General features: G+C 36.9%; 1 protein-coding gene across 2 annotated transcripts in view; it reads left to right on the top strand.

Annotated features, from left to right (window-relative positions):
• The window catches only part of JMJD6 (Bifunctional arginine demethylase and lysyl-hydroxylase PSR), a 442,994-nt gene that overhangs the window by 289,801 nt on the left and 134,222 nt on the right, over positions 1–18,971 (top strand). For both annotated transcript variants that reach the window (XM_090386671.1, XM_090386670.1), the window contains exon 6: positions 16,952–17,140. In XM_090386671.1, the coding sequence (XP_090242797.1) occupies positions 16,952–17,140 (189 nt within the window). The remainder of the gene's footprint in view (positions 1–16,951; positions 17,141–18,971) is intronic.

Below are 18,971 nucleotides of genomic sequence, written 5' to 3'. Positions count from 1 at the left end.
TACTAGCAGGTCAGCTTTGTCCTTGGCTGAAGTGACAACAGAACCATCTTGTATGGACAGAGTTGCGGCCAATAGCTTTGGCAAGAGACCAGAATGCTTGGCTGCCATTAGGTCAATAAGCAAGTTGTCTACTCTTAGCCTGTTCAAACTCTAGTTTGGACTGATTAATAACTGCTTTACAATTGTTGCGAACTTTGGTGTATACAGAAAATGAAACTGAAGAATTAGAAACAAGCCAATTATGATATGCAACATTCTTCTCTTGACCAGTCTTATCACACATTTATTGGAAAACCAAGGTTTAGATAAAGGACGAGATTTTAAAGTGGAGTTTGGGATAAAGGGTTCCATTCCTGCAAGAATAATTTCAATGACACGATCTGAGCAAACGTTGACATCAGAAGTTTTGAAACAGTAATCCGACCAAGGAAAAGAAGTCTCGCAGGTAATCCCATTTTGCATTCTTGTAATGCCAAACAACACGAGGTTGGAATAGCCATGAGATAAAGGTTCCATTAGAGAGGTGACAATCACCAATTTGTGATCTGAAGTGCCTAAAGAACCGCTCATTTTGACTGTGTACTTAGAAGGGTTGTTTGTGAGAAAAAGATCAAGTGTATTGGCTGTGTGATTAGGGATTGTGCGGTATTCTTGTAGGTAAATGAACAATCTGTGCAAGGTCATTAGTAATTGCAAAAGCCTCAGCTTCTCGACCAGCTGGGTCTGTGTGACTGGAAAATGGAAGCCAGCTGGAGTTGTGAACATTAAAATCACCAAGATAAATTACTTCACTGTTAGGAAAGTTGGATTGGAGAAAGTGAAGTTGGAAAGAGAGGAAGTCAAAGAGCTCCAAGTGATTAGTGGAGTTGGGAGAACAGTAGAGACAACAGATGAATTTGACACAATGAGGTAGAGAGATTTTTAAGCCAGAGAAGATCAAAGAGAAGAGATTCCAAATTGTCAAGTCTCTGACAGGGAATATCAGAACGGACCTATGCATAACATTGCATCGACATTCACACACAAGGAGTTATTCAGCGAGGTGAATGCCAGAGGTGCATTCAACTCTGGCAGTAAGCTAGAGAATCTTGTAATAACTGAGAGCAAAGTGGACGAGAAATTGTTGAAGGTAAATACAAGAAAGGCACCTGGGGTGGATGGGATCTATCCAGTTATATTAAAGGAGGCAGCAAAGGAAGTAAGCAAACCCTTAGCCATAATTATGAGAGCTTCCTTGGACACAGGGGAAGTACCCCTGGACCGGAGATGTGCAAATGTGACCCCAATTCACAAAGGAGGATCAAAGGGCGACACAAATAATTATAGACCTGTTAGTTTAACTTCTGTTCCTGGAAAATTAATGGAAGCACTGGTTAAAGAAGCACTGCAGGATCATCTAGACAAGACTTCAATCATAGCTCAGACACAGCATGGTTTTGTTAAGGGGGAAGTCTTGCCTGACCAATTTGATTGGATACTATGATGCAGTCACAAAAGAACTAGATGCAGGGAATAACTTTGATATTATATACTTGGATCTTAGAAAAGCTTTTGATACTGTTGCACATGGAAGACTGCTGCACAAATTGGAGCAGTGTGGCATTGGAGGCAAATTGCCGCTATGGATAAAGGGGTCGTTGAGGGGGAGAAGACAGAGTGGTAATCAATGGACACTGCTCATCATGGACTAATGTTATTAGTAGAGTCCCTCAGGGTTCAGTATTGGGTCCATTATTGTATTTATAAATGATAATGATGATGGTATATCAAGCTTAATGTCCAAGTTTGCAGACGATACGAAGGTTGGCAGAGTTGTCAAGGACACTACTGACACTATGCTACTGCAACAGGATCTGGAAAGGTTGAGCAGATGGGCTTCGAGGTGGCAAATGAAGATTAACATTGACAAATGTAAAGTACTACATATGGGAAACAGCAACCCTAGAGCAACTCAACTCTGTGGTACTACACTGACAGTGGTAGAGAATGAAAGGGACCTGGGGGTGGTTGTGCAGGCAGATATGAAGTTTTCTGAGCAGTGCAGATGGGCTGCACGAGTAGCTCATAGTGTATTGTCGATGATATATAGGAATTTTTCTAGCAGGGATAAGGAGGTGATTATTCCCTTGTATAAGGCAATGGTCAGGCCACACCTAGAGTACTGTATACAGGTCTGGAGCCGTCATTTCAAGGAGGATGTAGAGATGCTGGAACGAGTACAGAGAAGGGCAACAAGATTAGTGAATGGAACAAAGGGGTGCTCTTACGAAGAAAGTCATAAGTTTTGCAAATTAAATTGTCTGGAGACTAGGCACCGGCGAGGTGATCTGATAGAGGTGTATAAAGCCTTGAATGGTTTGAGCATGATCAATGCTGATGGGATTCTTCCTCTTGCTCAGAATAGTCACCTGAGAGGGCATAAATTCAAATTGAGAAAAGACAGATTTAGGATAGACGTGAGGAAATTTCCCTTTAGCCAGCGGGTGGTTGGTTGGTGGAATAGACTTCCAACCCTTGTCGTGATAGTTGATAGCCTAAATAAGTGTAACGCTCAGCTGGACATGTATTTCGAACGAACAGAGGGGTGAAGTGGAAGTGGTTATTTTTTATTTATTTATTTATTATTTATTTTTTTAATTATTATTATTTTGTTTTTGGCTGATGCTGCATAAGCTTGGTTTTTCGCAATGCCTCTACTAATGCTAATAATTACCAACTTTGAGGCAAAAGGAATCGTACAGCGAATAATTTGGGCATCTGAGATGAGCAGTAGTTGAATCAACCGATATCTGAGATTCTGTCAGAAAAAGTACATGGGGTTTGGCAGACTCCCTATCCCTTTGTCAGTGTCATTTATGAAAATACAGTGATCTAGTTTCTTTGGGGATTGCACTTCTGATGTTACACCTATCTATCCATTAATAATAACCTGCTTTCTGCCCTGTAGCTGCTTTATAATCATTCCAGTAATTCTCTTCAAAGATTATAAAATGGCTTCTCTGAGAAATTTTAATTTTCTTCGTAGCCTTCTGAGAAAGGATGTTTAGAAGAATTCTGAACAGTCCTGATGGCATTTTTCCACTTGTTCTCAAAATCTGTGCTCCTGTGTTGTCACCTTTTTAAACTTTCTTTTTCCACTTGTCTGTTTCCTTCTGCTTGGAAATTTTCTCTTATTCAGACAGCCCCTAAAAAGGTAACAAATCTCTCCCATCCAGCCCTATTGCACTTACTTCCATTCTTCCAAAGTACTTTGATGGAAAATTGTAGTGAAACTGGCAATTGCTCCTGATGTTTTGTAAGGCTTTTAATCATGTTTGGCATAAAGATCTTCTAAACAAGCTCCCATCTAAACCTTGCTGATTGCTTACTGCATTTTGAAATTGGGTATCAATTTTGTTTTTTTTTTTTGAGTGCTCACTACGAGTGATGACTCACTGTCTTGTAAACTTCTTTGCTGCATTAGTGGAGAAGTTAATGTTCTTTCTCTCACTGTTTTCCCTCATGCACTTTAATGACCTTTTTCCATTGGAAATCCTATCTATTAATTTTTGCTAATATAGCACACTACATACAACCTTCTAATTTTAGAAACTTTTTCTTTTAACTTTTATCCTGCATGAACAGCTTCAACTTTTGGAATATCCTCCACCAAGTCCATAAATTTCAATCTCCAGTAATTCTTCAGAGTGGCAAAGAAAGCTTAGTTAATTTTAATCCTTCTAAAACTCAGTCCTTCTTATTTATTACCATGGATATAGCTAGGTTGCAAGGTTAAGAAGATAGAAATCTAATATAACAAGTATCTTCTGTCTTCTCAACCTTAACCTATCTATATCCATGGTAATAATTCCTCTACATAGGTTATAATACCTTTCATATTTAGGCTTTTCGTAAACAGTTATCTCCCATTATAGCATGGCTCACTCAGCGCTTGTTTGCAATAGTGCTCTAAATATTTTGATATCCTTACAGTTTTCCATTCAGCATTTACATTACTTGTCTTCAGAGGGGTATTCATTGATTTAAATTGTCTCCTAATGTTAACTGATACTGTAATTAATGAGAAAGTGACTGTATTTACAGCCAAAATGGGAATCCTGCAAAGCATTTCGAATTTATGACAAGGAGAAATTTTGAAAGCCACTGTATGTATACAGGTAGCCCTTGATTTATGCTGGGGTTAGGTTCCTGGGTGGACAAGCACAAATGGAATCTTTTATATCATGGAATCAAAGGAAAATCACAGGGTTAGGTTCCGGGCACCAATAATTTTAATCATGGTGCCCGGAATTTTATAATAAACCCTGTGATTTTATAATAAATTTTTAATTAATTATTTTTTAAATTAAAATTTAAAATAATTTAAAATTAATTTAAGTAATAAAAGCTTACTTCGTGTGTAACTAACTTGTGTAGCACTTCGCATCGATTGTTTTATTTTATCAGCATTCTTCATATTTGTAGTAATAGTCGATGGAGGCATATTCATAGCCCTACCCACTAGGGCAGCTTTCAATAGCTTCCATCCTCCTAATAACCTCCATCTTATTTTCCAGTGTGATAGATTGATATCCCTTTTTCATGCTTTCATTTGCACTAGGATTCATTGAACTTCTTTTACCAGACATGGTGTCTCTTTATTCTATTAAATTAAAAACTTTATAATACAATTGGTGAAAACTGCACATAGCTATCACTATTATTAATTATTATTTTATTTATTAATAGCACAATTAATTAAAAATATAAGCATATTAAATTTCCAACACTTGTAAATGGCATTAACAACCACCAACTGAAAGCATGGACCTTTACCACCCACATCCACGAGTGGCTTCTTTGAGAGCAGGAAGCTTTCTTCTCTCTGATTGGCTATGATGTGGACATGCTAATTGCTGATTGGCTCTGATTGTTTTTGATCACATGAATAATGCATGATATTTAGTACAGTACAATACTGATAAATTTTGCCTGGTGATTTTAAACTTTCAATTTATAAAAAAATTTCAAAAATATATAAAAATAAAATGGCCTTGCGATTATTGACTGGTGCTATTGTGAATCAGCACAGATTGGATTGGTGCAAACCGAGGGCTACCTGTATTGTCCCAAAAGTTATTTTTCATGTTCATTGGTAATTTACATTTATGTGATAGTTTTCTGTAGCTTCCTAAATTTCATAAGTCCATGGCTGTAAAATTTTATGGTCATTTAATGATTTAAGTGAAAAACATATCGAAGCAGTCACTGCACCATTTCTTGTGTATTACAAAAATATACAGGTGCATTCTAGCCAAAGCAGCTTATGCGCCATCAAACCCACACAACAACAACAAAAATGTTTTTTACATTTCCATGCCAGGCAGTACAGGAATCGCACTAATCAAAGTTAATAATCAATACAAAATAGCCTAATTTGTTCCAAGGCCTACACTATACCAATCAATATTTTTAAAAATACATTTTTTTATGGAAATTTAATGTACAGTAGCATAAAAGCAAAGGATAATTATAAATATATGCAGTACAGTAATGAAAAGTTTATTGAAATTAAGAAAAATACAATATATAACTCACTTTATTTCTTTGCAAAATATTTCAAAAGGCTGGTTTGCGCAGACTTTTCTTTCTTCCTTTCATCATAAATTCGCTTGTATGGATACACATCTTTTTCAATGTTCCTGTGAATTTGCATACTGCGCTCGATATCTGGGTCTGCATCCATGATTAGTTGTTTCAAATTTTCAGCTGCGCGAAATATTCCTTCAAGTTCTTTTAATGTCAACTTCTTTTCTTGAGCACTTTCTTCCTCGCAAATTTCCACCTCGTCATATGCTCGTTGTTCATCAATATTAAGGAGGTCAGAATCGCTTAATTGTTCTGAATGTGATTTCAGCAATTCGCGAACATCACTGTTGTCGATTTCTTCAAACCCTAGATCTCTTCCAGTATTTGCTATTTCATCAATAACAGTCTTGACATTGTGAAACTACAGAAATTATTTGTACAATGTGGCAATATATGCTTCCAAACTGCTCTCATATTGCTGGATGTTACTTCAGACCATGATTCATGAATATTGTCTATTGCTTTCCTCATGTTGTAATTTCTCCAAAACTCAACTAAAGAAACTGCAACATCTCCAGTTGTTGCTTCATTTGTTTGTGCAAATGTTCTGCGTAAATAATACGCCTCAAATTAGAGATTATGCCTTGATCCACAGACTGTAAAAGATTTGTTGTATTTGGAGGTAAAAAGATAACTTTCATGTTTTCACACAAATCAGAAAGTGCTGGTGGGGGGTCCGGGGCATTGTCTAAAATTAGTAAAATTTTGAATGCAAGATTATTTTCTTCATGGTAGGCCTTAACTTTCGGACAAAAATAGCTAGTGAACCACTCTTCAAATAAAGCTTTCGTGACCCAAACTTTTCTATTAGAGTGCCAAACAACAGGTAGGCTTGTTTTATTAAAATCATTACCGAAAGATCTGGGAGTTTCATTTCTATAGATAACCATGGGTTTTAATTTCAAATCACCTTTTGTATTGCCTCCCAATAAAAGTGTTATTCTCTCTTTGGAAACTTTATAGCCTGATTGAGCCTTTTCTTTTTTTTTTTTGCTAGTAAGGTTTTTTTTTTAGCATTCATTTCCAAAAAAGGCCTGTTTCATCAACATTAAATATTTGTTGATCTGCGTAGCTGCTGTCATCAACAATTTTCTTAAAATTTCAGGATATTTCGTGGCTGCATCTTTATCTTTATCTGCACTTGCCGCTTCTCTGGTCAGTGCAACGTTATGTATCCTGTTCTTTTCTTAAAACGTTCAAACTAGCCTTTACTGGCGGTGAAATTTTGTTCCGTTTCCGCTTCAGTCACTTTTTCTTTTGAAGAACTTGCTTGAACATTTTCTTCAGTTACCACTCTACCCAAGTTTTCTATTGTTGACTTTTCCTTTAAAGTTGCAAAAATACTCAAGGCTTTTGTTTTTATGGTCATTATGCAGATTGGAATTCTTTTTTGATTGCAGTCTTCTATCCAAATGGCTAAAAGATGTTCCATCTCAATCATCGTAACACTTCTATTTCTTGTGGTTTGTGTGCATGCTGACGATGAAGCAAGCTTACCTTTTTCCTTATATGCACTGGCTTTACTTAAAATCATCCAAACCCATTTGTTCAGGCATTCCAAGATGTCGAGAAATTTGTATTTTACTATCACCATCTTCAAAATCTTTTTATGACTTCAATTTTTTTAATCTAACGTTATCACTTTTCTTTTTTACCAGAGGCACTATCAGATACACTTTTCCTTTTATCCATAGTTAATAATTACATAACATATAACAATTTAATAGAAATTAATGTAATTAATTAGTATGCACAGTAATTAACCTTCAGAGTGCATAATAGAAAATATTTCAATTGTTGTAATAATACACGTTTGAAATAATCCGTTTCTTTTTATTTTATTATGGTAGAAAAACAAACTAGCTTCCCAAACTGTATCTTGCATTCGTTTTTGTTTTATTTCTCGATGGAGAAGGTATGATGCGACACAAAATAAACAGTAAGAGCGGAAACACACTACTATCACTTCACGAGACTTCACTCGTATACATATCTAATGTAAAATGTGGAGGAGCATTATTTTATTGCTTGAAGACGCAGTATTGTGATTGGCTGTATTCACAAGATAGATAACACGCTGAGCTTCAAGGCTGAACGACATTATCAGAAAGTCAGATTTTTCTGTTCGAACAAAAATTTCGTTAGGCGTGACCACGTGACGAGGAAATGCTAATAGAAAATTAAATTTGAAGTAAATATTCTGTTTTGAGTGCACAAGTAAGAATATCCGAAAACAAATAACAACTTCAAGGACGTTGCCTTTCTGAAGCACCCTCCACTTCGACTAGCTACTCGGCATACTCACCGCAAATGTCCAGTCACAGGGATGCTCAAAACTGGAAAAAGTAGGAAAATAGACCAACAGAATTACAAATTGAGAGGACAAACAAGTCGATCATTTCAATTTGTTACAAGTTCAATTTTTAGGGTTGAGAAGTAGTTTTTTGTTGTTATTAAATTTCTTTAAAAAATTTTGTTTTGTATTTTGACAGAATAAGACCTTATTCAAAATTAAACTTGCAGTATTTTAACTTTCCTTTAACATATAATTTTAATTTTTCCTTAGAGCTGATTAAATTGCGTATTTTGCCCTTGAATGTCATCCTTAATTGGATTATATAGGAAATTAAATTCTTCTTTATTCATCCATAAGTACATCTTGAAATGATTTGCATCGTCTTCTAAGTCCTGCAGTAAATGATCGAATTCGCCCTTTTCTGTTCTCTTCCAGTTGATGTCGTGTATCCATTGCGTACTCTTTTGTTTTCTCAGCTATAAGAAAAGTGCAACCTGTAACGTTGTATATGTGGCAATTCATTTCGCTTCAGCTTTCCTCAAAGAGAATGACACATATACAACGTTACAGGTTGCCAGAGGTGCCTCCGTAGCCAGGTGGGAAGGAGCAGCAGTGCATAGCACACGCTTCTTGATTAGACCGGGGTTCGAGCCCGTCACCACCAAATACGGAGAATGCGGAAAGGTCAGCGAATGACCACTGCATATCCCGGAGCAATATGGCCTTAGTTGCTAATGCTCCTAAAAAAAAAAAAAAAAAAAAAAAAAAAAAAAACCAAATAACAAACAGGTTGCCAGACGTACTCCTTTTGGAAGTATAAAATTTCTAACAAAATTTTAAACATTTATTAAATTTTAAACATTTTATATAAACATTTAATAAAATTTTTAACATTTGAAAAAAGCAGAAATCATAAAACAACCTGTTGAGATGATTATACAGGAAGAAAGAACTAACTGACGATAAAGTTGTTGTTGAATTGTACCCTTAATTAAAGACTCAAACAACATTCTATCCTATTTACAAAGAGGTTTGTAGAATATTTATGCTTACTTTGTAACCTTTTACATTCTATTTGACTTCTTTTTTATTTCGTTGTAATGTTTTAAGGCTCAGGCAACAAACTTTTTTTTATTTAAAATTCACAATATCAGTATCGATTTGCTGTATAAAGAATATGTTCTGTTGAAATCATTCCGTAGAAATATTGCGACAAAAGACCTCAAAATACCACAGATGGTTGGATAAAAATTTTAAATGCATATGAAGTACGTAATACAGAAAAAAAATATTAATTTCGTTTTTGCTTTGCCTCAGATGAAATGGTGAGCAAGTATTTAGCTCAATGTTTAACACATGGAAAAAGGATAGAAATAAGAATGTTGAAGGAGAACTGTTGCAGAAAACCAATCACAATATGTCATGCAAAGATTACGCATATGCACTAAAAAATGAAAACTGTTAAAGAAAATTCGCTCAAATGATAAGGAAAATATTTTCTTTTTGATAAAATAAATCAGGTTTATTGAATATGTATTATAAACAATTATGGAAAACATTTGACGTTAATATTTATAAAAAGTTTCCTTTAGTGTGTATAACTTTTGCAATAAAATTTTCCGAATTAAAGCATGGGCTATAATTCGGTTAATTTTATTTAAATTTGACTAATTTTGCATTCCACAAACTCGTAAAAATCAACAAAATATTGAAATAAAATGTTTGTTATTAAAATTGTTCGGTTTCCTTAAGATATAATGCGAGTATCCCTAAACGAGGAATGAATACCCCAAACATAAGCATGAGTACCTCGAGATCAAATTTTTAATCTGGCCACCCTATGTTACAGTGATGACATTTCTTCTCCGACCGACTTCGCAGTTTACATTAAACAGGGACCACAGAGTACTACTTTTATGACGAGATTCACGTGACGTGATAATAGTGTGTTTCCACCCTAACTCCCTTTTGTAAACAGAGCCGTGCACTCACCAAGAAAACAAGCGATGTTTCTATAATGTTATGCATACTTTAGCATGTGCATAGTATTAGGGTCAGGCGCCACCTGTAGTTTCCCACATCTGCACCATATGTTCGCTGTGAAGGAATACAGAAGAGTGTTGTGTGTTGTATATGACATATTGCATTAGGTTCTGTTGTGTGTCCTGGCATTTAGCTGCAGAGCCCCCTGGTGGGACTCCACGTTGCCCAAACAAACCACTAGGAGGTAGCCAGGCTGCCCATTATTCTCTGGTTTGTCTCCGCCAGGCTACCCTGGCGGAGACAAACCAGAGAATAATGAACAACAAAAGAATAATGAACAACCCTGGCGGAGACAAACCAGAGAATAATGAACAACAAATGACAAAAAAAAAAAAAAAAAAAAGTTAAGAGTCGGGGAAGTATAGTGTACGCAAGAAAGGAGGGTATAGCTAGAAATATAGATGATGTGGCTCAATGCATCCTCCAGGTTGCATACTTTAATGTACTGTATTTACATTCGTAGCATCACCAGCTTCAGGTTCTTTGAGCCAAGCCAAAATACCGCGCTAATATAAATTTTGATTCGTGTTAATCAAAAATTGGCAGCTAAATATAAACCATGCTAATCGAGGGACTCCTGTATTATTGAAAAGGGCATGGCCTCTCAAGGGTTCTCTAATTAGCTGGAATTTATTGGCGTTATATATAAAATTGCCCTTAACTGCATAGATCTCGGTAGCCAATGATCCCTCAACAATGCTGCTTTCAGTTTAGTTTTGGTTTACATATTGTATATGTGCATTTTTTGTCTGAGTTGGTTTTTTTTTTTGAAATGGCCTCAAAGAGATCAAGCCATTATCTAGTACTAATAATCTGAAGAAGATGTAAAGCTATCTATTTGAAAAACTTTTCATTAGAAACTAAATTGGGCATTCTGTAAAGCCTGGATTCAAGCAAATGGTAGGTTTGCACTGTATTTAGTAGTTTGAATGATTAGAAAATCAATGGTATCACAAGATATTTTTGTAAATACAGTATGCCTATAAGGTTCCATAATTTTAAGGTAAGTTTTATTGCATAATTTATGTATTTTATAATTTATATTTAAAATTTTACATTCAATATTGTTATATGGAGATGTGGTACCTTAAAATTAGCCTGTTTTTACAATCCCAATTAAGAGCACTAACTGGGAGTCACCTGAATATATATATTTGTGGTGAAAGAGGTGAAAGAGATTCTTGCACTGCTTCTATTAGAATGAGCAGAAGCCTGAAAATCAAGATGCATGATATTTCAGAGACTGCTGGGAGCCATTGCGGTACAAGTAAACACATGGGTTGTGTTAGGGTAGCTAAGAATAGAAACAGGTGCAGGTATACCTGCGTGTACACCAATGCTAGGAGTTTGGTAAATAAATTTGATGAATTTGAGGTATTGCTCAAAACATCAAAGGCAGATATTGTTGGGATATCAGAGACATGGTGTCACACAGATATAAGGGATGCAGAACTGGAATTTGGGAAGTACAACGTCTACAGAAAGGATAGACAGGATAGGAAGGGGGGGGGTATGCTATTAGTTAAGAAATACATAAAATCCAAGGAAGTAAAGCCAGTCGACATTGCTGGACAGTGCAGTGTCGAGTCTGTTTGGTATGACATAAGCATTGGGAGATCAAAATTGAGAGTAGGAGTGTGCTATAGGCCTAATGACTCTGATGAGTATAATAAGAAACTGTACAGGGAAATAGAGTGGGCCAGTAAATCAGAGAGTCTTATAATGGGAGATTTTAATTTCCCAGATATTGACTGGAATTTGGGGGCTGGTCACTCACACACTAGCAGGGCTTTTGTGGATTTATTGGATGATTGTTTTCTACATCAGCATGTTTGGGAGGCAACTAGAGGGAGTAATACTCTTGATTTGATTATCAGCAGTGATTCTTCATGCATTAAGAATCTGCAGATAAATGAACCACTAGGTGGCAGTGATCACAGTGTGCTGAAGTGGGATTTACTCAAAGAGGTAACTACCATTAGGGGTAAAGGGAAGGGTTATTGCTTCCGTAAAGGCGACTACGATGGACTGAGACAGTATTTAAATTCTATACAGTGGGACCAACTGATGATGTTACCAACAGCAAATTCAAAATGGGAAGCATTCAAAGAACTTATCTTGGAAGCTACTAGGAAATATTGTTCAAGGTTTAGGCCAAAATGGATGTCAGATGAACTAATGAGGCATATGGCAGAGAAGAAAAATGCATGGGATACTTACAAATTAACACATGACACAGAAGCCTATGATAGATACAAGTTGATATGCAACCAAGTTACAAAGGAGGTTAGGCAGGCGAAGGCAGATTACGAGAAATCCTTGGCAAGGGATGCAAAGAAAAACAGCAAAGAGTTCTTTACTTATGTAAACTCTAGAAGGAAGGGGGATGAATCAGATTGGTCCACTTGATATTGATGGGTCAACTGTTGATGATCCTGCTCAGGTAGCTAACAAACTAAATGAATATTTTGCATTGACATTCACACATGAGGAGTTATTCAGCGAGGGGAATGCCAGAGGTGTATTCAACTCTAGCAGTAAGCTACAGAATCTTGAAATAACTGGGAGTAAAGTGGAGGAGAAACTGTTGAAGATAAACACAAGAAAGGCACCCGGGGTGGATGGGATCTATCCAGTTATATTAAAGGAGGCAGCAAAGGAAGTAAGCAAACCCTTAGCCATAATTATGAGAGCTTCCTTGGACTCAGGGGAGGTACCCATAGACTGGAAATGTGCAAATGTGACCCCAATTCACAAAGGAGGATCAAAGGCTGACACAAGTAATTATAGACCTGTGAGCTTAACTTCTGTTCCAGGAAAAGTAATGGAGGCACTAGTTAAAGAAGCACTGCAGGATCATTTAGACAAGACTTCAGTTATAGTTCGGACACAGCATGGTTTTGTTAAGGGGAAGTCTTGCCTGACCAATTTGATTGGATACTATGATGCAGTCAGAAAAGAACTGGATGCAGGGAATAGCTTTGATATTATATACTTGGATCTTAGAAAGGCTTTTGATACTGTTGCACATGGAAGACTGCTACACAAATTGGAGCAGTGTGACATTGGAGGCAAATTGCTGCTATGGATAAAGGAGTGGTTGAGGGGGAGAAGACAGAGAGTGGTAATCAATGGACACTGCTCATCGTGGACTAATGTTATTAGTGGAGTCCCTGAGGGCTCAGTGTTGGGTCCAGTATTGTTTTCTGTATTTATAAATGATATTGATGATGGTATATCAAGCTTAATGTCCAAGTTTGCAGATGATACAAAGGTGGCAGAGTTGTCAAGGACACTACTGACACTATGCTGCTGCAACAGGATCTGGAAAGGTTGAGCAGATGGGCTGAGAGGTGGCAAATGAAGTTTAACATTGACAAATGTAAAGTACTACACATGGGAAACAGCAACCCCAGAGCAACATATCAACTCTGTGGTACTACACTGACAGTGGTAGAGAATGAAAGGGACCTGGGGGTGGTTGTGCAGGCAGATATGAAGTTCTCTGAGCAGTGCAGACGGGCTGCAAGAGTAGCTCATGGTGTATTGTCAATGATATATAGGAATTTTTCAAGCAGGGATAAGGAGGTGATTATTCCATTGTATAAGGCGATGGTCAGGCCACACCTAGAGTACTGTATACAGGTCTGGAGGCCTCATTTCAAGAAGGATGTAGAGCTGCTGGAACGAGTACAGAGAAGGGCAACAAGATTAGTGAATGGAACAAAAGGGTGCTCGAACACACCTTCCATAATGGGCAGTTCCCCCGTCATGTTGAAACCAAATGTTGCGTCTCACATTTGCTGGAACATCGTCAAGTAACCGTGGTAGAACTTGTTCAAGAAAGGCTTAAGTTTTGCAAATTACAGTGTCTGGAGACTAGGCACCAGCTAGGTGATCTGATAGAGGTGTATAAAGCCTTGAATGGTTTGAGCATGCTCAATGCCGATGGGATTTTTCCTCTAGCTCAGAATAATCACCCGAGAGGGCATAAATTCAAATTGAAGAAAGACAGATGTAGGATAGACGTGCGGAAATTTGCCTTTAGCCAGCGGGTGGTTGGTTGGTGGAAGAGACTTCCATCCCTTGTAGTGGAGGTTGATAGCCTAAATAAGTTTAAGGCTCAGCTGGACAGGTATTTTGAATGAACAGAGGGGTGAAGTGGAAGTGGGGGTTTTTTTTTTTTTTTTTTGGCTGATGCTGCATAAGCTTGCTTTCTTGCATCAAATGCCTCTACTAATGCTAATGCTATATAGGGTGTCTCAAAATTACAAGGCATAACTTCAGGAATGAGGTCCTCATATGTAGACAATAAAAATAGTTTATATCAACATAGTTCCGGAAATGCTTGGTTTCTGAGTTTTGAAGGTCTGTCTATGACACTTAACTGTTCACATCACTTTATAGTAATTGTTCAAAATGTCCACCTTCTGCCTGAATACAGGCCTCACATCGACGTCTCATGGACTCGCAAAGATGATGCCAAATTCCTGGCATGTTTCGTATTGTCTCACAACCTGCCACAATTCGATTGCGGAGAGATTCCACATCAGCTACCGGAGTCGAATACACCAATGACTTTAAATGGCCCCACAAGAAGAAATCTAGTGGGTTTAAATCAGCGAGTGTGGAGGGCAGGCAGTTGGTCCACTCCTCTACTTCGGGAGTCGTAGACAATATCGTAGACAGATCGCGGTCGTCCTCTGTTGGCAGCATGAGGTGTAAAAGTACCATGTTCACGAAGGCGGCGATTGATACTGTCAAAGGTTTTCCTGCCTGGACATCTTCGTTCTGGGAACCTTTCGTGGTACAAACAACGAGCCTCCAGAGCATTCCCATCTGCCAAACCGTACATAAAGTGCATATCCGCTTGCTCCTGATTTGAGTACATGGTCGGAATGGAAAACCACCAAATTCTATTAGTACCTTGTGATGAAGGAAATCACCTGCGGGAGATAAGACATTCCGGTTAATAACTCGGGAACCAAGCATTTCCGGAACAATGTTGATATAAAATATTTTTATTGTCTACATATGAGGAACTCATTCGTGAAGTTATGCTGTCTATTTTTGAGACACCCTGTATATACAGTGTATATATATAAAGTAGGGATAAGTGTAAAAGTTTTTTGCCAGATATATGGTTTCATATATACAGGGTGTCTCAAAAATATTGGTACAAACGTTTAGGGGAGGTAGGTAACATCTAAAGGTATGTGAATCACATAGGTACCCATGACCGGAAACGTCACGGGAAAGTAGTAGCAGAGGCACAAGAAGCAAAAATGACACAAGACAGTAATTAGTGGCAAACATTTATTTGACATAATATTAACAATGGAGTATGAGATGGATGCATTTCACGATGTTACAACAGATACTCGAAGGTTCCACCATGAGACGCGTTGCATGCGTGATACCGACAGAGGATGGATTGGCGGACATGGTCGAACACACCTGGAGTTTCTTTGACAATAGCAGCAGTGCAGACGAGTCTCACCATGAGATCCATTTCCGTCTCCACAGGCGATTCATACACGATAGATTTGAGATCCCCCACAGAAAGAAATCAAGGCTCGATAAATCAGGTGAGCATGGGGCCCAGGCAACGGGTCCACCACGGCCAATCCATCGTCACCCAACACGCCTGTTCAAATGGTGACGAACACACCTTCCATAATGGGCAGGTGCCCCGTCATGTTGAAACCAAATGTTGCGTCTCACATTTGCTGGAACATCGTCAAGTAACCGTGGTAGAACTTGTTCAAGAAAGATATTTAGCGGAGTTCGTGCGGGATGGTAACAGGTATGGGCCGACTAAGCGGTCACCGACCATACCTGCCCACACATTTATTGCGAAGCGATGTTGTGCCGCATGCGGGCACACACCGTGTGGGCCCTCTGCTAATCCATACACTAGGTGCATGTCTGCCAGCTCACAGTTCGTATATCGATGCATGCTCTTCGTACGGCGACTACTGCTTGAATGAGTAAACCAGAAAGTTTCCCTCTTGCGAACTGATGAACAGTGCTGTGTACCGACTTATGGTGACGTTTCCGTTTATGGATTCCTATGTGATTCACATTCCTTTAGATGTTACCCACTTCCCCTAAACGTTTGTACCAATATTTTTGAGACAACCTATATATATATATATATATATATATATATATATATATATATATATATATATAGGAAACCATAATATGATACGTAAAATGTTTATTCATGTTAGCTACATGCTAGCTCAAAGTACTGTTGGTAGGAATCTCTCTCTCTCTTTTTTTTTTTGTATGAGTTATTGATGTGTCTCAGACATTGTAGTTATAGCAGGGAGTCATAGCTTCAGGCATGGTAGGCAATGACTGTCATGATTTTTATTGTTGAAAGAGGTGTCTATCATTTGAATGTATAAACTTGGCAGTGTTGTTTAGTTGAAATGGAAGAGTTCTATTCTAATGGTCATGGCAGTTGGCTGGTACCTTGTAGAACAAGCATTAAGTGAAATTTCCATGTATAGAAGTCCTTTGTTTTGTGCTATAAATTTCTTGTTTAATTGTTAATAGACTTGTCAACTTTCTTGTTAATAGACTATGTACAACATTGTGATTGGCAGCAGAACCTGGCATGGATGCTGATTCAGTTCATTATCTTTTTCCCCTTTTGTCAAAACAAATATGATTCCTTATAATTTATCCCTGTATTGCTTAAAACTAGTATCCATTACCATTGGATACTAGTTTGAAATTTTCAATTCATCCACTACCATTGGACTCTTCATATTTCACATCTCTACTTGATAAAATTGTAAATAGCATTGGAAATAATATTATAAATCATGCTTAAGTAAAATACACCATGTAGAGTAAATTTTCATATTCAAGTTTTTTCTTAATTTATTTTATATTCTTTTAAATTACTGAAACTTTTTATGATTAATCACTAGTTGCACTCTAATTTCAATTTTATCACTATATACTTAGTTGGAGATCCTTCAACAGCCAGGTGAGACTGTATTTGTACCAGGAGGATGGTGGCATGTTGTGTTGAACCTAGACAATACTATAGCTGTTACACAAAATTTCTGTAGCCTTACAAACTTCCCTATCGTTTGGCATAAAACTGTAAGAGGAAGGCCTAAACTGTCAAAAAAGTGGTATAGAGTGTTGAAAGTAAGTATTAACATTTTTATATTTCAGTTTACAAGCACTATCTTTATTATGACATTTTGACATCCTAGATAATTTCTTAGATATTGCTTTTATAAGGAGATGAAACATGGTAAATAAATGAAGGTGAAAAAAGTTATCGTCATATGAATTTTGGTGTTTATTAGATATTATATTAAACTTTCAGATCTTCCTTGTAATATGTTGGCACCGTTGATTAAGTATAGGTAATCAACATGCAAAATAAGTCGATTATGTTCAATATCAGGTAGTGTTCAGCCTTTGGCATTTTCATCTGATGATGACTTGGTTGGTAGGTATTTCTAATGATTAAATTTGTGATGGGACAAATCAGAAGCCACTTTTCCTCAGGCCATTGCTGGCTCTAACCATGTTACACAAAATCATGGTCTCACAAACGTTTTCAGCCCTGAACCATTTTTGGTTCCTAACTTTACTAGCAGTTCCCCAAAATAAAATATCATTTTGTTTTATAGTCCTCTATAAAACATTTTGAACAAGAGAATTTTCAGAATTTATCCTTCCACTTTTCAAAATATATAGATTTATAAAATAGTATGAATCAGAGCTGTACTACTCAATATGTTCTACGTTGATAATAATATTAGTAAAATAATAAGAGGAGTTTACCTCAATATAATGCGTAGAATACTTCCGTGTGATACCCTCCAGAAATTAAAACGGAAAAAACGAAAATATCGACAACTTACCGAGTAAATGAGTAAAATATAAATAATTAAATAATCAATTTAACACAATTCAAATCAATTTAAAACAATTAAAAATCGAATTAACGCAATTAAAAGAATCTAACGAAAATATTCAAAACGATTTTCCTTCCTGAAGCTGACAACGCTTTTTGACCGTATGTCGTGATCACAGGAATTAAAATTACCGAATCCGGTTAAACCTAATACTTAAATAGAGATTATTTGTCTTCGCGCATGCGCGTAAAGGTCCACGTATCAGAGATCAAATATGGCCGCCGAACATTAACAGAATTCTCGTGTAATTTAATTTCAACGGTTTCTGCAATTAATAGTCGCGTATAATTACGTTAAACGTTAAGTATTTTGGCCTCGTTAAATAAAAAAGTATGTTTTTCGTTAATGGCATTTAAGGCTAATTCTGACGCTACTTAACGAGAAGCACGAACTGAGGCTTCATGTTGATTTAAACGAATATTAAGAGAAAATCGGGTCGAACCTTGATAAGACAAGTCGCAATCACCGCAAGAAATGTTGTATACCAGATCATTAATTTGTGTTGCGAACGCTGAAAGAACATTGTTCAGTATTATTACCGATTGTTCAATATAGTGTGTAACTTCCGTATTGGCCTAGCTACAATTTTAAATTCGGTATCTTTAAAGAATCTGTTAAGCTGTTTGTGCCACTGTTCAATATATGGGACAGAAATAAAGTATTTTTTGATATTACTATTGTTGATTGGTGTAGTATTTTGTATCCTATCTTTAGCTTGTACCCTAATTCGGTTTATTGTGGTAATGGAATAACCCCTATTTAAGAATCTGCTAGTTAATATTTGTATTTCTGAGTCCAAAGCAGAATCCGTCGTTGAATATTTATAGGCATTAAGAAATTGATTAAAGATAATCGATCTTTTGTAGGTGAAAGGGTGATAGCTATTATAATGTAGAAGCATACCGGTGTTTGTAGGTTTTCGATAGATGCTAAATTGGATTTTGTTCGAGTCCCGGGTAAGCGTGAAATTTAGAAAGTTTAATGACTTAGTATCCGTATCTTCCCTTTCCAATGTAAATTTGAGTCTAGAATGAATATTATTAAACGAA

The sequence above is a fragment of the Mastigoproctus giganteus genome, chromosome 12 (genome assembly GCF_048544385.1).
Source record: "Mastigoproctus giganteus isolate SK-2022 chromosome 12, ASM4854438v1, whole genome shotgun sequence".
In the NCBI taxonomy this organism is placed as follows: Eukaryota; Metazoa; Arthropoda; class Arachnida; order Uropygi; family Thelyphonidae; genus Mastigoproctus; species Mastigoproctus giganteus.
This window is presented reverse-complemented; position numbering and strand designations above follow the sequence as displayed.